A 20,265-nucleotide genomic window follows, 5' to 3' on the forward strand; every position below is an offset into this window, starting at 1 on the left:
CATTCCCAACAATAAGGAAAACTATGACATCTAGAAAATGGTTATTTTCCCATGTTTTGCTTTTGTCCAGGTGTGTATTTTTCCTTTCATCATATTCTTTTTTGCAGGTTAATGAAGCTTTTGCTCAAAGCACTAGTTTGTCTGCCACTGGATATTTTAGGTAAGAGGTATCTAATACTGTCCTAAAATTATTCCCTTTTAGAATGGAAAAGGAACTTTGAAAAGGTGTGCTCAGTTGTTTGTATTTTTAATATTGTCTATTATTATCAATTTTATTTTTTTATTGAAAGGTTTTCATTAGAGAGAGAAATGTTATATTAACAGAACAGGAAGGCAGACAATTTTGAGATGAGTCCCATAATTTCCTTCCTACAATGCCTTAGTACACATAAACCTGCCACAGGTTTATAGGTTTGATATTAAATGATCCTGTGAATAGTGAGAACAGATCAAGATAGAGGGATTTTTGCAAAGCTTTTAGTGCTTCCCAGCATGGATTTAGTGCTTATGCCTTTCAGTCTTAGTGTCTAATAGGATGCAGCACTTTGGGCTTTCTAATATTTCTTGCTCTCCAGAAATCTTGCCTTATATCCTGCCTCTTGTGACCCTCTTCTCTTGTGTAATGGGGGATTGGTTATAAAAGCTGTGAGTCAAACCAGGGATGACCAAAATAGCCCCATACAAATAGCATGGGAAGTTGAGCAAGGTACCCCATCAGACATGAGAATTTGTCCAAATAAGGAACAGGGAGATCTCACTGGAAGTGACAAGAAACTAACCATCCTTTTACCATATTGAGCATATGTGGGCATATCTCCTAGGCTTATTGGGAGGGCAGTCTGGTATCCTGATGGCATCTATAAATACAAAGCTCACATCTGAAGGTAGGTTGGATCTTCTTGAATGGGGAGGCCATGCCTAGTGTCAGTAACCCAGAGGAAGGACGTGAATTTAGGAAACTAGAACTGAGGGAGCTCAGATTCTGTTGGTCTCACAGGTCAACCATGGAAGTCACAGGCACCCCTGGCCAGTGGGTATAAATAATAGTAACCATCATGAGGAGGTAGACCAGGAACCAGGAAGAACCCATTTATTGGTTCAACAATTGAAGAGAAGTAAGCTGAGTTGTAAAGATCAATGAAATTGTCTCTTTTTCTAGTCCTTTTGTTTCCTCCTGTCATTTATCCAATTCTTATATGAACATTCTAACTCTGATCAGTCGGTCTACGGAGAATCAACCCAAGAGTCCTCCGTCCAGTATAAGAAAAAAAGAGGGAAACAGTGCCCCGTTAGACCAATGTGTCAATGGTAGGATCAGACATAGATCCCAAAGGAAGTGAGTCTTGGGTGAAAGCCAAGGCCGTATGGACCACCCAGTGCCAACTCTGAGGTTCTGAACTTTATTTTTACTAAGAAAAGTGCAATTTCCTCACAGCACTAGGCAAAAATGGAAAGCTATCCTGGCACACAAGTATAGAATGCCACCAGAGACAAGCAGCTGGAAGAAAAAGCCAGGCCACCAGCAACAGAGACAAAGAACTGTGAGCTTGAGAGGCTATGGCAGATGGTGAGGGATGGACAGTGAGGGAGAAAGAGACTCAGATGCAACAGAGGCTCAGTGGCTAGACTTAGGACCCGGCCAGGGCTTATTGTAAAATAAGCACTTGGTAACTTTTTATATCTTTGCCTTGGCAACCAGGAAACTCAAAGTTAAATTTTATGCTTCATTTAGTTTTGGTTTTTGTTGTTGTTGTTGTTGTTGTTGTTGTTTGCAGAGACAGAGTCTAGCTCTGTCGCCCAGGCTGGAGTGCAGTGGTGCGATCTTGGCTCACTGCAACCTCTGGCTCCCAGGTTCAAACAATTCTCCTGCCTCAGCCTCCCGAGTAGCTGGGACTACAGGCGCATGCCGCCACCCCCATTTAATTTATTTTGTATTTTAGTAGAGGCGGGCTTTCACCGTGTTGCCCAGGCTGGTCTCGAACTTCTGAGCTCAGGCAATCCACCCACCTCGGCCTCCCAAAATGTTAGGATTACAGGCATGAGCCACCGCACCTGGCCAGTTTTTATCATATATAAATTCCTACTCTCTTATTATTCATTTCATCTCATTTCTTGACTCTCATCTTTTACACTTATTTTAATGATTTGACTATTGTATTTGTATTTAATATGAATGCTTTCTATAAATAGACTCATGTAAGGTTTGTTTAGGAAATAAGTGAAATTGAATTAAATACGTATGTCTAACATGAATCTATTAAGTTTCTCAGCAGATGAAAAAGACCTTCCTTATAACAACACTTGTCATACCTGAAGAACATTATTTAGCCAGTTCTTAATCTTCTCTTTACCAGAATTGATCACAAAAATTTTAACTCATTTTTAGCTTTTGAAACAATGACAAGTTTACAGAAAATTTGCATGTACAGTACAAAGAATTTTATTTACCCTGAATCATTTGAGAGTAAATTGCTGACCTAATGCCCCAAACCCCTGAACACTTAAGAGTTTAGTCCTACACATTATACAATATACCCGTCAGAATCCAGAAATTAACAGCAGTTCACAACTACTATCTAATTATCAGACTCCATTCAAGATTCGCCAGTTGTCCCAATCAAGTATTTTATAGCAAAAATATTCAATACAGAATCTCACTTTTCATTTAGTTGTCCTGTCTCTGAGGTGTCCTGGAGCAGGAATCAGGTCTCTCCTCTCTCTTTGACATCATGACTTTGACACTTCGGAAGAGTTTGGCCAGTTATCTTGTCCAATGTCTCCCATTTTGAGTTTGTCTACTGTTTTGTCGTGGTTAGATCGACGTTATGAGTCTTTGTCAGAATATTACAAAAGTGACTCTGTGTTCCCCTCATGGCATCCTGCCAGGTGACACATGACTTCGACGTGTCCCACTTGGTTAAGATGGTGTCTACCAGGACTCTCCACAGTGAGGTGGTTTTTCTCCTTCTGTAGTTAATAAATATTCTGTGGGGAGATACTTTGAAACTACGTAAATATATTGTTCCTCATTAAACTTCTGTTTATTTTTTTTTATTATTATTATTTTTTGAGACAGACTCTCGCTCTGTCACCAGGCTGGAGTGCAGTGGTGCAATCTCAGCTCAATGCAACCTCCACCTCCCAGATTCAAGCAATTCTCCTGCGTCAGCCTCCCGAGTAGCTGGGACTACAGGTGTGCGCCACCACGCCCAGCTAATTTTTGTATTTTTAGTAGAGACAGGGTTTCACCATGTTGGCCAGGATGGTCTCGATCTCTTGACCTCGTGATCCACCCGCCTCAGCCCCCCAAAGTGCTGGGATTACAGGCGTGAGCCACTGTGCCTGGCCAACACTCTTTTTGTTACTGCCATTCTACCCCTCAGGTCCACCCCACAGCCCGTCCAATTAGCTATGTGAGTTAACTGCTCAGTTTGGTCTCTGCAAAGCAGAGCTAAAACAAACAATGCGCCTTCCTTTAGGGCTCTTAAACTTAAAGCATGAGTACCCTCTAGTGGCTTGCAGGAAAGTTTCCACGATTCTCGAACTTTTCCTAAGTCCCAGATGAGTGAAGGACACTGGCGGGGGTGGGATGTACTGGAGCCAGATGTGTTCCCCACCAGCACACCCAGGAAATACATTTTTGCACAGCTGTAATTTTGACTTAAACATTTGTTTAAGGTTTGCATGCTCAATCATATGACCTACATGTTTGGCTCAGTATACATTTGTTTTCTCAAAATCTTTAGTATAGTGAGTGCTCCAGAAAGTCATTGCATGTTTACCTCATAGACCCATGAACTCTGAAAAGCATAGCGTTCCACTGAAATGCCCTTTCTGAGAATCAAAGTTGAAGTTCTTTTCACTTGCATTGGAAGAAACCTAGATTTTGTGACCAGAGATGGAATAAAATATGAATAGAACCACATTAAGTAGAATGTTCTCAGTATAGCCTGGCAGAAGGTGTGTCGTGCCTAGCATGAGGTGACATGGTGATGTGTGCAATGGAAATGGAATTATTTGGCTTCAAACTGTGTTTGAACTCTTATGAGGATTCAGGCAATAGAGCAGACAGGGATACTTCAATCCCCACTGGGGTTGAACTGCCCTTTTCCGTCTGTGTCAAATAAGAGGTGGTGATGCTGGTCTATGTGATGCTTCTGACCTTAATAATAATTATGTTTTTTTGTTTCTGGTTTCTCCTCCACTAATAAGGCTCTGGGTCTTCTCCTTAGGGAGAAGGAATTGTATGACTGAAAAAAAAAAAAAAAAAAAAAAAAAAAAAAAGCTTGATTTTCCTAGTACTCCTGCAAAGATAAGGCAGGCCAGGACCTTCCAGAAGTTAAAAAACAGGCTCCATTGAAACCTGTGATAAGGAAGCAACAGACCATCACTGATGGGTCTGGGATGAAATTAGATCCCCTGTTACAGAGTACATTTTAGGAGATGCTAAAACAGAAACAGGGTGAGAACTCCAGGCTGAGACATTCCAGCGGGGAGGGATAGTTTAGATTTGTTTAGCATAAGGATAACAAGGAGCAGCTCATGGTTCCCTTATCAACTAAATTAGCTGAGATTACTGAGGCAGCGGGGTGTTGCATGAGTATGCTGGCAAGGTGGGGGAGGAGTCATGACAAGTACATTCTTAATATTGATAAAATACAGCTATGTAGGAGGGTGAAATATTCTCAAAGATTAGTCAACAAGAGATAAATCAAAGCCCAACCTGATAAAAACAGACTAACTGCAATTAGGACCAGCCCAGCTAGTAATGTCAAATCACTCTACGTTAGCGTTTCATTCTGCAAACCCCGGGGTGTGAAGGATTAATTTTAAAAGGCTGCCTAACTCATCTCCTGGGGGTTTGGGTGACTACTTCACTTTTTAAGACTGATTTGAACCCTTTCATCCTTACTGAAGAAAAACCCTGAAGCTCATGCTAATATCCTGCCGATCCTCACAACTTATGGTTCCAAAGTTGGTTGAAATTTTGAATTATTTCCTTGCCAGTTAGCAAATAACATTACTTCGATCGCTAGATGCTCTCCCATTACTTCCCTGGACCCTTCCCAGGAGCCCCCAACTTCCTCATACCCAGTAACGCTCAACATAAATGGCTGGGGCAGCTCCTTACATGGGCCAATTGACCAGTGCCCCTCACAAAACTGATTGTTGAAGATTTTGAGTATCGGGTGCAAAACCTGAAATCCAAGCATTACAGATTTTAGACAACAACCTGGGGAATTGAATGACCTTTGCCTTATTGTAATGCCATTCGATTTATCCCCCTTAATCACAAAGCAACTTTGCATAGCTTCACCACAATCAGTCAGGAGGAGGTCATGGAAAATTCTGGTAAGGTCTGCCACCTGCAAGTTTTTGCTGTCATTCCTTCTCTCTAGCCTCTATTTCCTTGTGTCTGTCAAAAGAAGAATGTGGACCAGCCCAGGAGATCTCACTCTGGCTGTGTAAAAACACCTTGAAGCCTTTTAAAAATCTGCGGAGATCCAGGCTGGGCGCAGTGGCTCACGCCTGTAATCTCAGCACTTTGGGAGGCCAAGGCAGGAAGATCACTTGAGGTCAGGAGTTCGAGACCAGCCTAGCCAACATGGTGAAACACCGTCTCTATTAAAAATACAAAATTAGGCTGGGCAGGTGGCTCACGCCTGTAATCCCAGCACTTTGGGAGGCCGAGGTGGGAGGATCACCTGAGGTCAGGAGTTCGAGATCAGCCTGACCAATATGGAGAAACCCCGTCTTTACTAAAAATACAAAATTAGCCAGACATGGTGGCGCATGCCTGTAATCCCAGCTACTTAGGAGGCTGAGGAAGGAGAATCACTTGAACCTGGGAGGCGGAGGTTGAGGTGAGCCAAGATCACGCCATTGCACTCCAGTCTGGGCAACAAGAGCGAAACTCTGTCTAAAAAAAAAAAAAAAAAAAAAAAAATTAGCCAGGGCTATGGCAGGTGCCTGTAATCCCGGCTACTTGGGAGGCTGTGGCATGAGAATTGCTTAAACCTGGGAGATGGAGGTTGCAGTGAGCCAAGATTGCACCACTGCACTCTAGCCTGGGCAATAGAGTAAGACTCTGTCTCAAAAAAAAAAAAAAAGGCAGCAGAGATTCTAATTGAATTGATCTGGGAGTGGGGCATCTGTGCTGTTTTTGAGTTCCCAGCGACTCTCTGTGAGCCAATGTGGATACTCACTGCACTGGCCAAACACTGAGGTCCTGGTGCCATTATTACAATTCAGCTGCGAGGGTAGCTGAGCTCCCAGAGGAGAAAACACAGACGTACCGAGCCCTCCTGAAGCACCTGAGGAGTCTGGCAGGCCAGCAGATCCGGAATATGGCGTATGTTCCCTGGTTTCAACCACTGGGCACACCGCACCTATTTCTGAACCTCACTGAAATGTTGAGATATGCGTTGGCAGAATCAGTACGCAAAAAGGTCTCAGCAGATTGAAGCAACAGGCGCAGTAAATGTTTAAAATTAATAAGCATTATTTAATAAAAATATTTAAGAAACAACTATAGGCCGGGAGCAGTGGCTCACGCCTGTAATCCCAGCACTTTGGGAGACCAAGGTGGGTGGATCTCTTGAAGTCAGGAGCTCGAGATCAGCCTGGCCAACATGGTGAAACCTGTCTCTACTAAAAATACAAAAAATAGCTGGGCATGGTGATGCACGTCTGTAATTCCAGCTACTTGGGAGGCTGAGGTGGGAGGATTGCTTGAACCCAGGAGGTAGAGGTTGCAGTGAGCGGAGATCGTGGCACTGCACTCCAGTCTGGGCAACAGAGCAAGACTTTATCTCAAAAAAAAAAAATAGAAAAGAAAAGAAGAATAGGAAGAACGATAAGTCAAGCTCAAAAGAGTGGCTAAGCAGCATCACAGGTGAGAAAAGGATGCTATGGTTTTGCTAGTTTCATGATAAGCTTGTCCAAGAACTTAGTTTAGTCTTAGGCTGCATTAACAAAATAGAGTATCTAAAACAAGGAGGGTAGCCTTCTCTACTCTGGGCTGTTCAAAACACAGCTGGAGAAAGATGGTCAGATCTGGGAGGCATACTTGAAGATCTGGTTGATTTTGATCTCAAAAGAAACGAAAAGAGAAACAGTTAGGTTTTTGAAACACATATGCTCCTTCCCCTGCATACCCTCAATTGTATAGCAGAAATCTTTGGGATATGGAAAACCAGGGAGGGCATGTTTCCTTTAAAACAGCTCTCAAGTGATTTCAAAATGTTCTCTCCCCAGTCAGGAACTCTGACGAGGTACACTGGTGAGGAGAAGGTGGCAGGAGAATGAGGGGTTGGAAACCACCCCAAAAAGAGGACTAGGGGTGGGAGGATAGGCAAAGGGAATATGAGAGCTGCCTTGGACTATGTCTAGACTCCTGAGGTCTGATGTGTTATTACATATGAGCAGAGAGTAGAAGAATAACTGACAGATGAGGGTCCAGGGAGCCAGATTTCAGCTCAGGGGAAACAAAAAAAAATGTAAAATGGAACTGCTCATAAAGGAATGGGGATTCCCTGTCCTCACCTGTATTCCAGTCCAGACCGCAGCAACCAGGAGGTCACCGTAGATTCCTTCCCTATGCTGGGAGGAGAATCTTGAGTTCAATGGCCAGTCATTTCCCTCCCAAGTTCTGAAATGCTACAGGCTCCATCAGATCTGAGTGAGGGCTCCCAGAAAAGAGTGAAAAGGCAATTCTCTGTCCAACTGTGTGGATGCCTCAGAACACTGACACAGCCCATGTGAAGTCTGGCCATTTCAGAAGCCCACAAGAGATGAGGCTGAGACCCTTTGCACCAAGGCAAGATGGCACCTCTGTAGCCAACACCATGGCCATCTTCACTGTTGCCAGGGCTGAGTGGGGTGGCTCACTCCCGCTGAGCCTCCCTGCTTGAATCTGAATCCCAGGCCTGCCCCTTCCTAGCTGGGGACATTGGTCAAGTTTCATAATTTCTCTGTACTTCAGTGTCTTCATCTGTAAAATAGGGATAACGACACCCACCTCACTGGGTTGTTGTGTCAGGGGTTAGACAGTGCGTGGAACACACCAGTGTTAGGTAAGTGCTAGGCACCCTCGAGTCCTCTTCCCATCCAAAGAAGCCAGTGGGAGGGGCCCTCCCTGACAAGCTGAACCCACACCCTCTGCAAAAGAGAGAAAGACTGAACTGACTTAGATTCCTCTTAACCCTTTCATGGCCACTAAGAGGACCATCAGCAGGTGCCTTCGGGGTAGAGAAGCTGAGAGATGGAATGACTGAGCTGTAACTCTCTCTCCTTAGTCCTTAGGGGGGCATGTGATAAGCCGGCATTGCTATTCGGACCTGAATCCAATTCTTGCTGTGGGCAATGCTACCCTCAATCTGATTTCAGCAGGTAAGCTGCCTCCAAACACTCTGAACAGCACCTAGAGATCTTTTGTCTTTTCTATTTATTCTTTTAAGGAACTGCTTTAAGTCAGAGCCCAAGTCTCTGGTTCTCAATTCACCATGGGGAGCCCAGCTCATGAGGGAAGGTGCACTGATCCAAAAGGCAGCTGGTGTTTCCTTCTGACACCACACACGCACACAACCTGGGACCACACACTCAGTTAGCTCACATGTTCGCCCACGTGTCTTGCTTGACCAGTAAACACCACAGGTGATGTGCAGAGGCTAAGCTGAGGGCGAGGTTGCAGTGCGCACTCTCCCTGTGGGCCAAGGAACTGCTCCTGCTCCCCCATTCTCATCATGGGCTCCCTCCACGAACACACAGTCCGAGGCCCCCACACAGTGGCTCAAAGTTGCCTCCCCACCCCCCAGTTGCTGTGTAAGAAGCTACAAGGCTGGTGTGGACACACAGTGGACATCCACACAGGTTGTCGTGGGCCCCTGGGAAGGGGTAGGCAGCGATTGATTTTAATTGCTAGCTGAGAGGAACGTTCCCTTGTGGTGGCTGCCCACTAAACCTCCCTTTCATCTCCCCAAGCACCCTGCACACTCACACTGCCCCCAACTGCCCCCCAGATACTAATACCACCTTGACTGGATGCAACTACGTGCCAGGCTGTGCTGGGGCGTTGGTCATTACCATTGGCTGAAGGTCTGCTTTCGCAGCTCAGCTAGAGCCATCTCCACCCAGAGCACAGCCCTGGCTCCAGCAAAGGCAGTAGATCAGCTCGCTGGCCCAGCAACAGGGAGGGGCCAGGCAGAGATCAACCATGGGAGCCTCCTTTGGGGCACCCTGCTTCCTCACAAGCATACCTACATTCCAACCAGCACAGCGCTCACTGTGCCAGGGATCAAACGCATGTCACAGTCCCCAGGCCATAGTTTGATCTCCTCACTGCACTCCTGTGGGCCAGAGAGCACAGTTGTGGTCACCAAGAGGGGGCAACTGGGCTAGAAGGAGGTTTCAGAATTTTTCACTTTGTTTTAAAGGTGTAAGTGTCTGTCTCAAGAGCTGACAACAGCAGGAAGAACAAAAGGCAAAGTCAGTGGCTTGAACTGAATTGAATAGTTAAAAGTGCAAACAAACCGTGTGTTGGCTTAAAGTTGTTGACTTAACAAGTGATCATAAGCACTGAACAGGTTCTATGTAGTTAACCACAGGCCCAGTGAGCCTTCAAGGCAGAAGAGACCCCAGTTCACATAGCACATATGCTGATGAGAAAATAGTAATGTCATTACGGTGCCACCACCTGGGACCCCATGATGGGACCCTGTGACTTTGCCGTGGACTCAGACCTCAGCCTTGCTCTGTGTAGAGGAAGCTGGCCTTTCCTTCTCCACTGCTGACATTTAAAAGAACAGAATAATCTTGCTCTCCTTGTTGTGACTGTGCAGAAATATCATTCTCTTCCACAGAAGGTACGCGGCAGATTCCTCTAAATGAACATTTTCTTGCTGGGTTGGCAAGTGCAGACCTTAAGCCAGAGGAAATTTTGGAATCTGTGCATATCCCGCACTCTCAAAAGGTCAGAATTCCGCTGGTTGCTTTTGAGGGTGGTTTTTCCTTTTTCATAACTGAGTCCAGTCATCTTTAGAAATCTAAAAACAGATGGAAAGAAAATAACTCTGCCCTGCAAACCTGTTTCCTGTCCAACTGCAGATTGGGCCAGCACCAAGGCCCTCCGACAGCCAAGAGCAGGCAGCTCCGGGTGTGGATGTGGGGCTGTTGTTCTAGCTGCAGGGTGGAGCCTGCTGAGGGCCTGTGGTCACACCACCACACCCCTCATGGCCACGAGTTCAAGCTCTCGGGCTGTCAAATGGAGTGTCTCTAACTGACCCACAGGGAGATGGGGGCTAGGGCTCAGCTGTCCCACACCCCACTCTAGCCAATAGTTCATGGGCGCAGGAGGGCCTCTAGTTGTTCGCTAACTCAGAATCTCTGCGGCTGATGTAGCCACCCAGCCAGCTATGGAGTTGACCTTCTGTCCTCACTGCCTGCTCCCTGTGCCTCTGCCAAAGCTGTACCTGAATCTAAGAGGATAGTCTTCCCAGAGAGAGGCAATGCAACACACACCCACACACACACACACACACACACACCCTAGCTCAGCCCCCAAAGTCCCAGAGAGGAGCAGCCAAGACTCTGGGGCACCAGGATGAGGATGGCCCACTCCCCATCCGGGGCCTTCTGCTACAGTAGCAGTAATATTCTTCTACAGGGGCATTGGTCGTTACCATTGGCTGAAGGTCTCTGCTTTCCCAGCTCAGCCACAGCCATCTCCACCTGGAGCACAGCCCTGGCTCCAGCCAAGGCAATAGATCAGCTCACCGGCCCAGCAGCAGGGAGGGACCAGGCAGAGATCAACAGTGGGGGGCTCCTTTGGGGCACCCCTGCCTCCTACAACCATGCCTACATTCCAACCAGCACAGCTCTGACTGTGCCAGGTGTCTTGTTAGATTGTGTCTGTATGATTAATTAATAGCATCAAAAGCCGGGTGGCAGCCTGGTTATGGAGGGAGTCATAAGTTATGCTTTCAGCCATGTGTGATCTTCATTAGTTTTTCCTTTGGAATGGAAACTTTGAAATGTGTTCCCATTTAAATCCATGAAAAGGCAGCAGACGGAAAAACAAGCCCACTCAAACATGTGCACCCTTGGTGGCGGCACAGATGGAAATGCACAAAGGGGCACAGGCCGTCTTCATGGACCCCACCTTGGCTCACCAAAGGTCATGGTGCCAAGGGGTCAGCTGGGACAGCCATCACCTTTGACTCTTCCTCCTGACACAAGATTCCCTAGCCACTGCTGGAAAGCTTTGCTCGGCTCCCTTCTGTGCTTTGCCAAGTGGAAAAGCAATCATTTCTACAAGCCAAGCAATGTGGTGGGTCTCCTTTGCACTTTTAGCAAATCACCTTTAAAAGCCCCTGCATTAGGAGGGCTCCTCCAACCTCATGGGGAAAAGGTGTCTGAAAACTGGAGGGAATGGCCCCTGGCAATGCCAGCACATGGACGGGTGTCCAGGCGTGAGTTCCCACAGCATCCCGTGCAGAGGCGTCCTGGCCTCCAAGGGAGAGTGCGCGGTGGTCCCTGTTCCTTGAGGGTGTCCGAGGCCTTGAGAGTGGGCCTTGGGGAGGACGCTGTTCTCATTTTGAACGAGAAGTCAGCCAAGGTGTCCTCTAATTGTGCCAACTGTCTTTGGTGTCTTGTCAGATTGTGTCTAAGTGATTAATTAGTGGCAACAAGAAGCATAAACCATGTTCTTAGTTTTGTCATATCAGATAACCCCAAATGGTTTTTGTCTCCACAGTGGGAATTTGTGTCAGCCTTCCGACAGGCTCAATGCCAGCAGAATGCCTTGCCCCACGTGAATGCCGGCATGCAAGTCCTTCTCAAAGAAGGCACAGACAGCATTGAGGACCTGAGCATCGCCTATGGAGGGGTGGGGGCTGCCACCATCAGTGCACACAGATCCTGCCAGCAGCTCCTTGGGAGGTAAGCCAAGAGCCCGCACCCTGAGGGGGAAGCTTGCTGTTAAATAAAACAAGTGGAGATCTGTCTCTGGCAAGCGTCAGTAAAGCCCTGGGAAGATGGAAACTATTACATGAAAATCACTGCCTGTTCTTTCTGCCATTTTGCTAAATGAATTAAACCTTATTTGACTTTGATTAATTGGATGCCAGTCTTTGGATGAGGTATACAACAAAAGTGACCTGGCCTGAGTTCAGCCAGCAGGTGATTTTTTCCCATCTGCCCTTGTTCTCTTACACAGATCGACAGCCTAGTCATCCTGGTGCCATGGCTTATGCCTATAATCCCAGCAATGTGGGAGGCCAAGGCAGGAGGATTGCTTGAGCTTAGGAATTCAAAACCAGCCTGGGCAACAAAACGAGACCCTATCTCTACTATATATATATATATTTTTTTTTTTTTTAATTAGCTGGGCATGGTAGCATGCACCTGTAGTCCCAGCTCCTCAGGAGGCTGAGACAAGAGGATCACTTGAGCCCTGGAGGTTGAGGCTGCAGTGAGTAGCGATCATGCCACTACACTCCAACCTAGGTGACAGAGCAAGACTGTGTTTCAAAAAAAAAAAAAAAAGTCTAGCAAACCCACCCTGGGCAGTGTCCAAGCAGCACCTAATGCTCCCACCGTTAAGTGCACTCTATTTCTTCCTCAGTGAAGTCAGTCTCCAAGTCTGAGTCTCGTTCAGTTCACAATGGAATTGGCCCTAGTGGTCTGTTTTGTTGTTGTTGTTTTTGAGATGAAGTCTCACTCTGGCACCCAGGATGGAGTGTAGCGGTGCAATCTCGGCTTCACTGCACCCTCCACCTCCTGGGTTCAAAGTGATTTTCGTGCTCAGCCTCCCAAGTAGCTGGAATTACAGGTGTGTGCCACCACACCCAGCTAATTTTTGTGTTTTTAGTAGAGACGGGGTTTCACCATGTTGCCCATTCTGGTTTCAAACTACTGGGCTCAAACTATCCAGCTGCCTTGGCCTCCCAAAGTGCTAGGATTATAGGCGTGAGCCATCATTCCCGGCCTGCTCTGCTTATTTAATTCTTGATTCTAGCATGTCTGGCTGTGGAACATGGTCATGTTTAAGTTGCAGGTCCCATTCTCACCCTGCCATGACCCTTGGGCCACTCAATGCAGCCTCCCCAGGCCTTGGTTTCCCTAAGCAGCTTGATTAGGTGATTTCTGAGTTTCCAAGGAAACTCTGGGGTCTCTAAAAGGTCACTATCCCATATCATGCCATGCTAGAAACTGCCCTCTAACCAATTCCTTCCTGCCTTCGACCCTCCCAGGTGCTGGAATGAGCTGATGCTGGATGAGGCTTGCAGGCTGCTTCTGGATGAAGTCTCGCTCCCAGGCTCAGCCCCGGGTGGCCGGGTGGAATTCAAGAGGACCCTAGTCGTCAGCTTCCTCTTCAAATTCTACCTAGAGGTTCTGCAGGAACTGAAGAAGCTGGTAAAGCTAGTCTCTGTGCCTGTGGGTGCTCTGGTGTATTCGCTGGCTGGGGCTGCTGAAACAAAGTAGCACAGCCTGCCTGGCCTGAACAATAGAAACATGTTCCCTCACAGTTCTGGAGGCGTCAGCAGGCCTGGTTCCCTCTGAGTGCTGTGCAGGGGACTCTGCCCCCTGCCTTTCCTCTAGCTCCTGCTGGTTTGCTGGCAATCTTGGGCACTCCTTGGCTTCTAGAAGCATCACCCTGATCTGTCTTCATATGAAGTTCTGTGGGTACATGTGTGTCCAAATTTCCCCTTCTCACAAGGACATCAGTCATATGGGATTAGGCCCATCTTAAGTAGCTCGTTTTAACTTGATTACCTCTGCAGTAAAGGCCCTGCCTTATTCTGAAGAACTGGGGCTGGAGTGCTGGGACTTCAACACAGATATTTAGAGCAGACACAATTTGACCCATAGCATCTGGCTCTTATGTGTTCCTTGCACCCATAAGCTCACAGCTTTCCCATCACTTTGGCAAATTGTCTTGTGCACAGCCTGTGCTGTTACCTGTCACCTGCTCTGAGTCAGGCCTTGTCAGTTCCCTGCCTGCCCTCCTCCTGGAATCCAGCCCTGAGGGGCTACATGAGGCTCATGGCGCCAGACTCTCTGCAGTCCGCAAATGTTGACTGCGTGCCCTGAACACTGAAACACTGTGGTGTCCCTGCTGCCAGTTTTTTCTTTTAAAATCAACTTTATTGAAGTGTAATTTACACATCATAAAATGCACCTATTTAAATTCAGCACATGTTGACAAATGTGTATATCTGTGTAGCTACCACCTCAAATTTTCCATTATCCCAAAAAGTATCCTATGCCCCCTTGTGTCACCATCTTGCCCCTGGCCCAGGCAACCACCAATCACTTTGCTGGCACTAGAGATTCATTTTGCCTCTTCTGTAATTTTATGATCAATCTAAAACATAAAATAATATTTTATTTTTCAAAACAACCAAAACTGCCCAGGCATGGTGGCTCACACCTGTAATCCCAGCACTTTGGGAGGCCAAGGGAGGCTTGGGCCCCGTAGTTGGAGACCAGTCTGGGGAACATGGGGAAACCCCATCTTTATAAGAAATAGAAAAATTAGCTGGCCGTGGTAGCACATATCTGTAGACTCAGCTACTTGGAGGCTGAGGTGGAAGGATCTCTTAAGCTTGGGAGGTCGAGGCCGCAGTGACCCATGTTTGTACCACTGCACTCTAGCCTGGGCGACAGAGCAAGAGCCTGTATGAAAAAAAAAAAGAAAACACACACACCAAAAACTGATGTGTATGCTAATGTTTAAATAGCTTTCTAGATTCTTCTGATTGTAAACTTTTGGAATAAGCTAAGCAAAGCAAAATATATTATCTCTCTCTCTTTCTCTCTCTCTCTCCTTCTCTCTCTCTCCACCCCTCCCCTGACCATGATTACAACTCACCCTACCTTGTATTCCCTGTTCCCCAACCACAGCTCACCCCAAGAGCCTGCTGTTCTAAGGTATCTGATTTTCACAGACTCAGATGAAGACCCTCATCAACGACACTCACCAGGATAATCCTTGCTGCCATTTAATTTCTGAATCAAGACACTTGACAAGTTTCAGTGACACCCAGAGCACCCTCCCCACCTCTACCGCTCTCCCAGGAGAGTTGAGTTCCTGAGAAAAGCAATCTGGCTTTGAGTCCTTTTGTGTGCAACGGATACCTGCTTATTCTGGGATGGCTTATCTAGCCCATTTTCCTTGCTTCTCCTCCTGCCTCTACCCCCACTCTCTGGCAGGCCTCTGCCTCGTCAGGGTGGCTTGAGGATCAGATTCCAAGCAGTCAGTCCAGGTCCTCATTATGTGGAGGGAGGAGGGGAACAAGAAACCTTCATAAAACATGAAGCCGGGGCAGGTAGTATGGATCGTGGTTATGCACACTATGCTGGATACATTAGCCAAGTCAGTTTCACGTAAACCAAAGCCCAGTTTAATTGTAGCTAACCAGCTTATCTTTATTGTTTTGAATCATCTTTCAGGACAGCCGTCATCATTCTGAAATTTCAGACCAATTCCTAAGTGCTCTCGAAGATTTCCCAGTCACAATACCCCAGGGAGTCCAAACGTACCAGGTCAGTGAGTTTGATTTAACTGAAACCTGCAAACTAGAGCTGTGCTGAGCGAGCAAGCTTTTCAGAGCTGTGGTTTCAAGTCTGACATTCTAGTCGTGGCTCTTTGCTTAGTCCGCGTCAGGGAGACGCTGGAATCTGAGGTCAGGCCCAAGCTGCTGCTAGATGAGCTCAAGGCTGAACCGTCTAGCTAATCTACAGTCTAATCATTATAGTCTCTTCAAAGTGATATTCTTTGGGCATTTGTTTGATATTTACTCAGAAGAGCAACCGAGCCAGAAGGTTCAGCCCCTAGCTCTGATTGCAAATGTTTAATCTCCAGTCAGCAAACAAATGCCCTGCAAGTAACTGAACTCACCGTTCTGGCAGGACAGTTTAGAAATTATGGATTCTTGCTACAGCACAACGCCTCTCCCACCCCACCTCCACATACATGCACACACACACACACACACACACACACACACACACACACACAGAGAGAGCTTCCCTGAGAGGAGCTCCAGAATAAACACTATCTCCACCTCCTTACAGCCTAGTGATGTTTTTGTGCCACTCCCAAGGGCAGCCAGGACACCTTATTCTGGATCTGGGGGGACTCTGTTGCCATCCCCCAAACCCTGTGCCAGAGGCCCCAAACAAGTCCATACTTGGGCTTCTGGCTTGGATTTTGGCATCCCACCTTGGGAACTGTATCACTTTACCCCCCATCATCATGAGGACAGTACCCGTGGACAGACTGATCATTGGAAAGGTGAGGAGGCAGGACAGCGAGACCCCTGAGAACACCACCAGGGAAAAGAAAATGCCAGAAGGAGAAGCTGGGGTGCCCCTTCACCTACTTCGCCATTTATTGCCACATAACTGAAATGACAATTCACTGTTCTAGTGGCATCATCAATGTGTCACACTCATCATCTGGCCCACTCCAGTGTTTGTCACCCGAGGGTGACCGTCCGATTTCTCAATCCTAGCTCAGGAGTGTTGGTGATAGGCCAGGCCACTTCTGAAAAATTAAAGGCTTCTGAGGCAACTCTTGTCTTCCCTGTAGAGTGTGGATCCTCACCAGCCTCTCCAAGACCCAGTTGGACACCCTATCATGCACCTGTCAGCTCTTAAACATGCCACTGGGGAAGCCATGTTTTGTGATGACATTCCCATGGTGGATAAAGAACTTTTCATGGCTTTGGTGACCAGTAGCAGGGCTCATGCAAAAATCATGTAAGTAAACGAAGAGCTTTCAAGAGCCTTTTAAAAGCACACTTGGGGACCCCTCAGAGGAATGCGCCCATGCTCCTGCCATGTCCTGAACTTAAAGGACCTAAAATGGAAAGAATAAAGAAAAGGTTGCCAGCTCCAGGAGGAAGGGAGAGCATCTAGAAATGAACATCATGGAGAGATAATAAAAATCACTGGCTAGGCTCAGTGGCTCACATCTGTAATCCCAACACTTTGGGAGGCCAAGGCGGGCAGATCACCTGAGGTCAGGAGTTCAAGACCAGCCTGGCCAACATGGTGAAACCCTGTCTCTACTAAAAACACAAAAATTAGCTGGGCATGGTGGCACACACCTGCAATCCCAGCTACTCAGGAGGCTGAGGCAGGAGAATCACTTGAGCTTGGGAGGTGGAGTTTGCAGTGAGCCAAGATCGAACTACTGCACTCCAGCCTGGGCAGCAAAGTAAGACTCTGTCTTAAAAAAGAAAGAAAAATCACAGTTACAAGCCCTTTGTTTCCCTCCTAACCTCGCAAAACCTCAGCTCCCTGCTACAGCTTCAGACATGACTCAAAGGCACAACCCTGATAGAGAGCTGGTATTGAGGTGGTGGTGAAATACCCACTTCATGCCCAAGAATGAATGGCCCCTGTCCCAACCTTCAAGAACGCCCCTTGCCAAGGCCACACTATCCCTTCTCCACCTCCCAACCCCCAACAGCTAAAGTGTTGTCTCCTGACCCAGCGGGAGTCTCTTGGACCCTACTCCTTGGCCAGGTCTGTTCTGATTGGTCAGGACCTAAGCTGGATTTGTTGTCATATATTCCGATTTTCAACCATGTTCTATCCCTCTCTCAAATTTAGGGCCCTCAAAGCTTGCTGATTTCTACTTCCTCTTTTTTTAATTTAGAGACAGAGTCTGGCTCTGTCATCCAGGCTGGAGGCAGAGGCACCATCATAGCTCACTGCAGCCTTGAACTCCTGGGCTCAAGCCATCCTCCCACCTCAGCCTCCTGAGTAGCTGGGACTACAGACATGCGCCACCACCACACCTGGCTAATTTTTATAATTTTTTTTGTTGAGACAGAGTCTTGCTATGTTGCCCAGGCCGGTCTCAAATTCCTGGCATCAAGCAATCTCTCCCTTCTTGACCACCCAAAGTACTGAGATTACAGACATCCACCACCCTGCCCAGAGTGATTTCTACTTCTTAAATATCTCTTGTTTAGATCAATTGATGTGTCCAAGGCCCTTGAACTACCCGAAGTGGTTGATGTGATAACAGCTGAAGACATTCCAGGCATCAATGGCGCTGAAGGTGACAAATTGCTGGCTGTAGATAAGGTACGTCTGGGACATGCTCTCCTAGATGATTCTGTGTAGACAATCACCAAGGTACCCCTCCTGCCAGCTGTTCAGCTCCCAGCTCTTCCTGCCTTTGGGAGGTGGAAGTGCCGAGCCTTCTGGCACCTGTCTACCCTGCCTTTATTCAGCCCTACTAGTCCGGAGTCAGGAAATAACATAGTAAAAGGAAATGTATTACAGAAAAGCAACAAGTCCTAGTTCTGCCACTGTGTGCTCTTGAGTCCATATGAATTTTTAGGAACACAAGTCAGTACACAACAGGAGCCCCACTATACAAAAACTTTGTTTATCTTTAAACTCTAAAATGTCATGAAGGCAACACGTGTCAACCAAGCTGGACAGAAGACATGGTAGATTCAGGTTACGGCCAACCTCACATCCACTCTGAGCCTTACGTTCACTGAGTTACATGGCCAATCGAACTGTCTGTATTATTTAAATTATTTTTTCATTAAACATATTTTTTAGCCAAGCATGGTGGCTCACGCCCATAATCCCAGCACTTTGGGAGGCTGAGGTGGATGGATCAGTTGAGTCCAGGAGTTCAAGACCAGCCTGGCCAACATGATGAAATCCCATCTCTACTAAAAATACAAAAATTAGCCGGGCGTGGTGGCACGCACCTGTAATCCCAGCTACTCAGGAGGATGAGGCAAGAGAATCATTTGAACCTGGGAGGCAGAGACTGCAGTGAGCCAAGATGGCACCACTGCACTCCAGCCTGGGCAACAGAACGAGACTCTGTCTCAAAAAATATATATTTTTTAATTTTTAGCCAAGCAGATGTAGTCAAATGCGACTCCAATGTCGTTACTATTGCTAAACAGCGACATCTAAGACAGCAGCCACTGCTAAGGTTGAACTAAGCCTATTCCCACCCAGAATTTTGTATCTGCTTCATGTGTGTACTTTCCACAGGTAGTCTGTGTGGGCCAGATCATCTGTGCTGTGGTTGCAGAAACAGACGTACAGGCAAAACGAGCAACTGAAAAGATAAAGCTCACCTATGAAGATCTGGAACCTGCCATCTTCACCATCAAGGTAAACAGGGCTGGCCGGTCTCTCCCTAAGGTTGTAGAATTAAAAGTACCTTTGTAAAAATCTTAATGAAGGATCTAATTTTTTTTCCTTGCCACTGGTTTGCTCTGGAAATATCAACTTTCTTTGGAAAACATTACTTGTATGAGCTGAAATTATCTTTGGTTCCAAGGAGTGGAAAAGACAGAAGTTTCTCACATTCAAAAAGTCTAGAAGTGGGCAGTCCAGGACTTCTATGGCATTCTGTGTGTTTAGGATCCAGCCTTCTTATATCTAGTCACTCCATCGTGCATTGCTTCCTGGAGGGCACATTTGGTCCACAATGGCCACGGAAGCTCTAGCTGTTACATCCACATTCCAGACAGCCGAGAAAATAAGGTGATGAAGAAGGGTGTGCCCCCTCCCTTTAAGGACACTTCCCAGTCCTTAAAGGGAGGCATGTACATTGCACATGCCTTCCTCCATCTCTTTGTTTGGAACATGGTCGCATGCCACACCTAACTGCAAGGGGAGCTGGGAAATGTGGATTTTATTCCAGGTGGCCAGAAAACCACTACAGATCGGAGACTCTATGACTTGAGGAGGAAGGTGAGGATGCATACTGGGAACAGTAATGTTTTCAAGGTGGAGCCCAAATGCAGTGGAACTTTCATAGTGGAATTCCACAGAAACTTCACTCTCGTTTCTGAGTCTAGATAATGATATTCAAATGGTATTTCGGGGAAGATAACGGAGTGAGGACAGACAATTCAGGTGTGGACTGGGGTTTTCAGGTTCTGATTCAGTGAGGGATAGGTTCAGAGTCAATGACTTGAGAAAAGCTTACTTGTTTGTGTGCTTGTGACAGAACATCAAATGTGTCCAGAGGCTTTCATGAACCATTGGGACATTTTAAAATGTAACTAAATGGTACAAATTGCTCAATATTTAAAGTGTTTTAAAAAAAAAGTTTCTTGATCTTCCTAAACCAAATCAACTTTGTTCCAAATTCCCATTTGCCAAGTTTGCAAGAAATCCAGGCCATTTTTCTTGGCTCATTCCTCTTCCTTGGGTTGAACTAGGATCCTAATAAGGGTTTTTGAAATTTCCCTTCTAACCCCACTT

General features: G+C 46.6%; 1 protein-coding gene across 1 annotated transcript in view; it reads left to right on the forward strand.

The window, feature by feature from the left end:
• Positions 1-20,265, forward strand: part of LOC747025 (aldehyde oxidase 2-like) — a 116,477-nt gene that overhangs the window by 56,724 nt on the left and 39,488 nt on the right. Inside the window, 11 exon segments of the mRNA XM_063791032.1 lie at positions 108-160; positions 1,160-1,308; positions 6,190-6,356; positions 8,298-8,391; positions 9,861-9,970; positions 11,753-11,937; positions 13,251-13,413; positions 15,454-15,546; positions 16,595-16,764; positions 17,988-18,102; positions 19,042-19,164. Coding sequence (XP_063647102.1) covers positions 108-160; positions 1,160-1,308; positions 6,190-6,356; positions 8,298-8,391; positions 9,861-9,970; positions 11,753-11,937; positions 13,251-13,413; positions 15,454-15,546; positions 16,595-16,764; positions 17,988-18,102; positions 19,042-19,164 — 1,422 coding nt within the window.

This window comes from Pan troglodytes, chromosome 13 (assembly GCF_028858775.2).
Source record: "Pan troglodytes isolate AG18354 chromosome 13, NHGRI_mPanTro3-v2.0_pri, whole genome shotgun sequence".
Lineage (NCBI taxonomy): Eukaryota > Metazoa > Chordata > Mammalia > Primates > Hominidae > Pan > Pan troglodytes.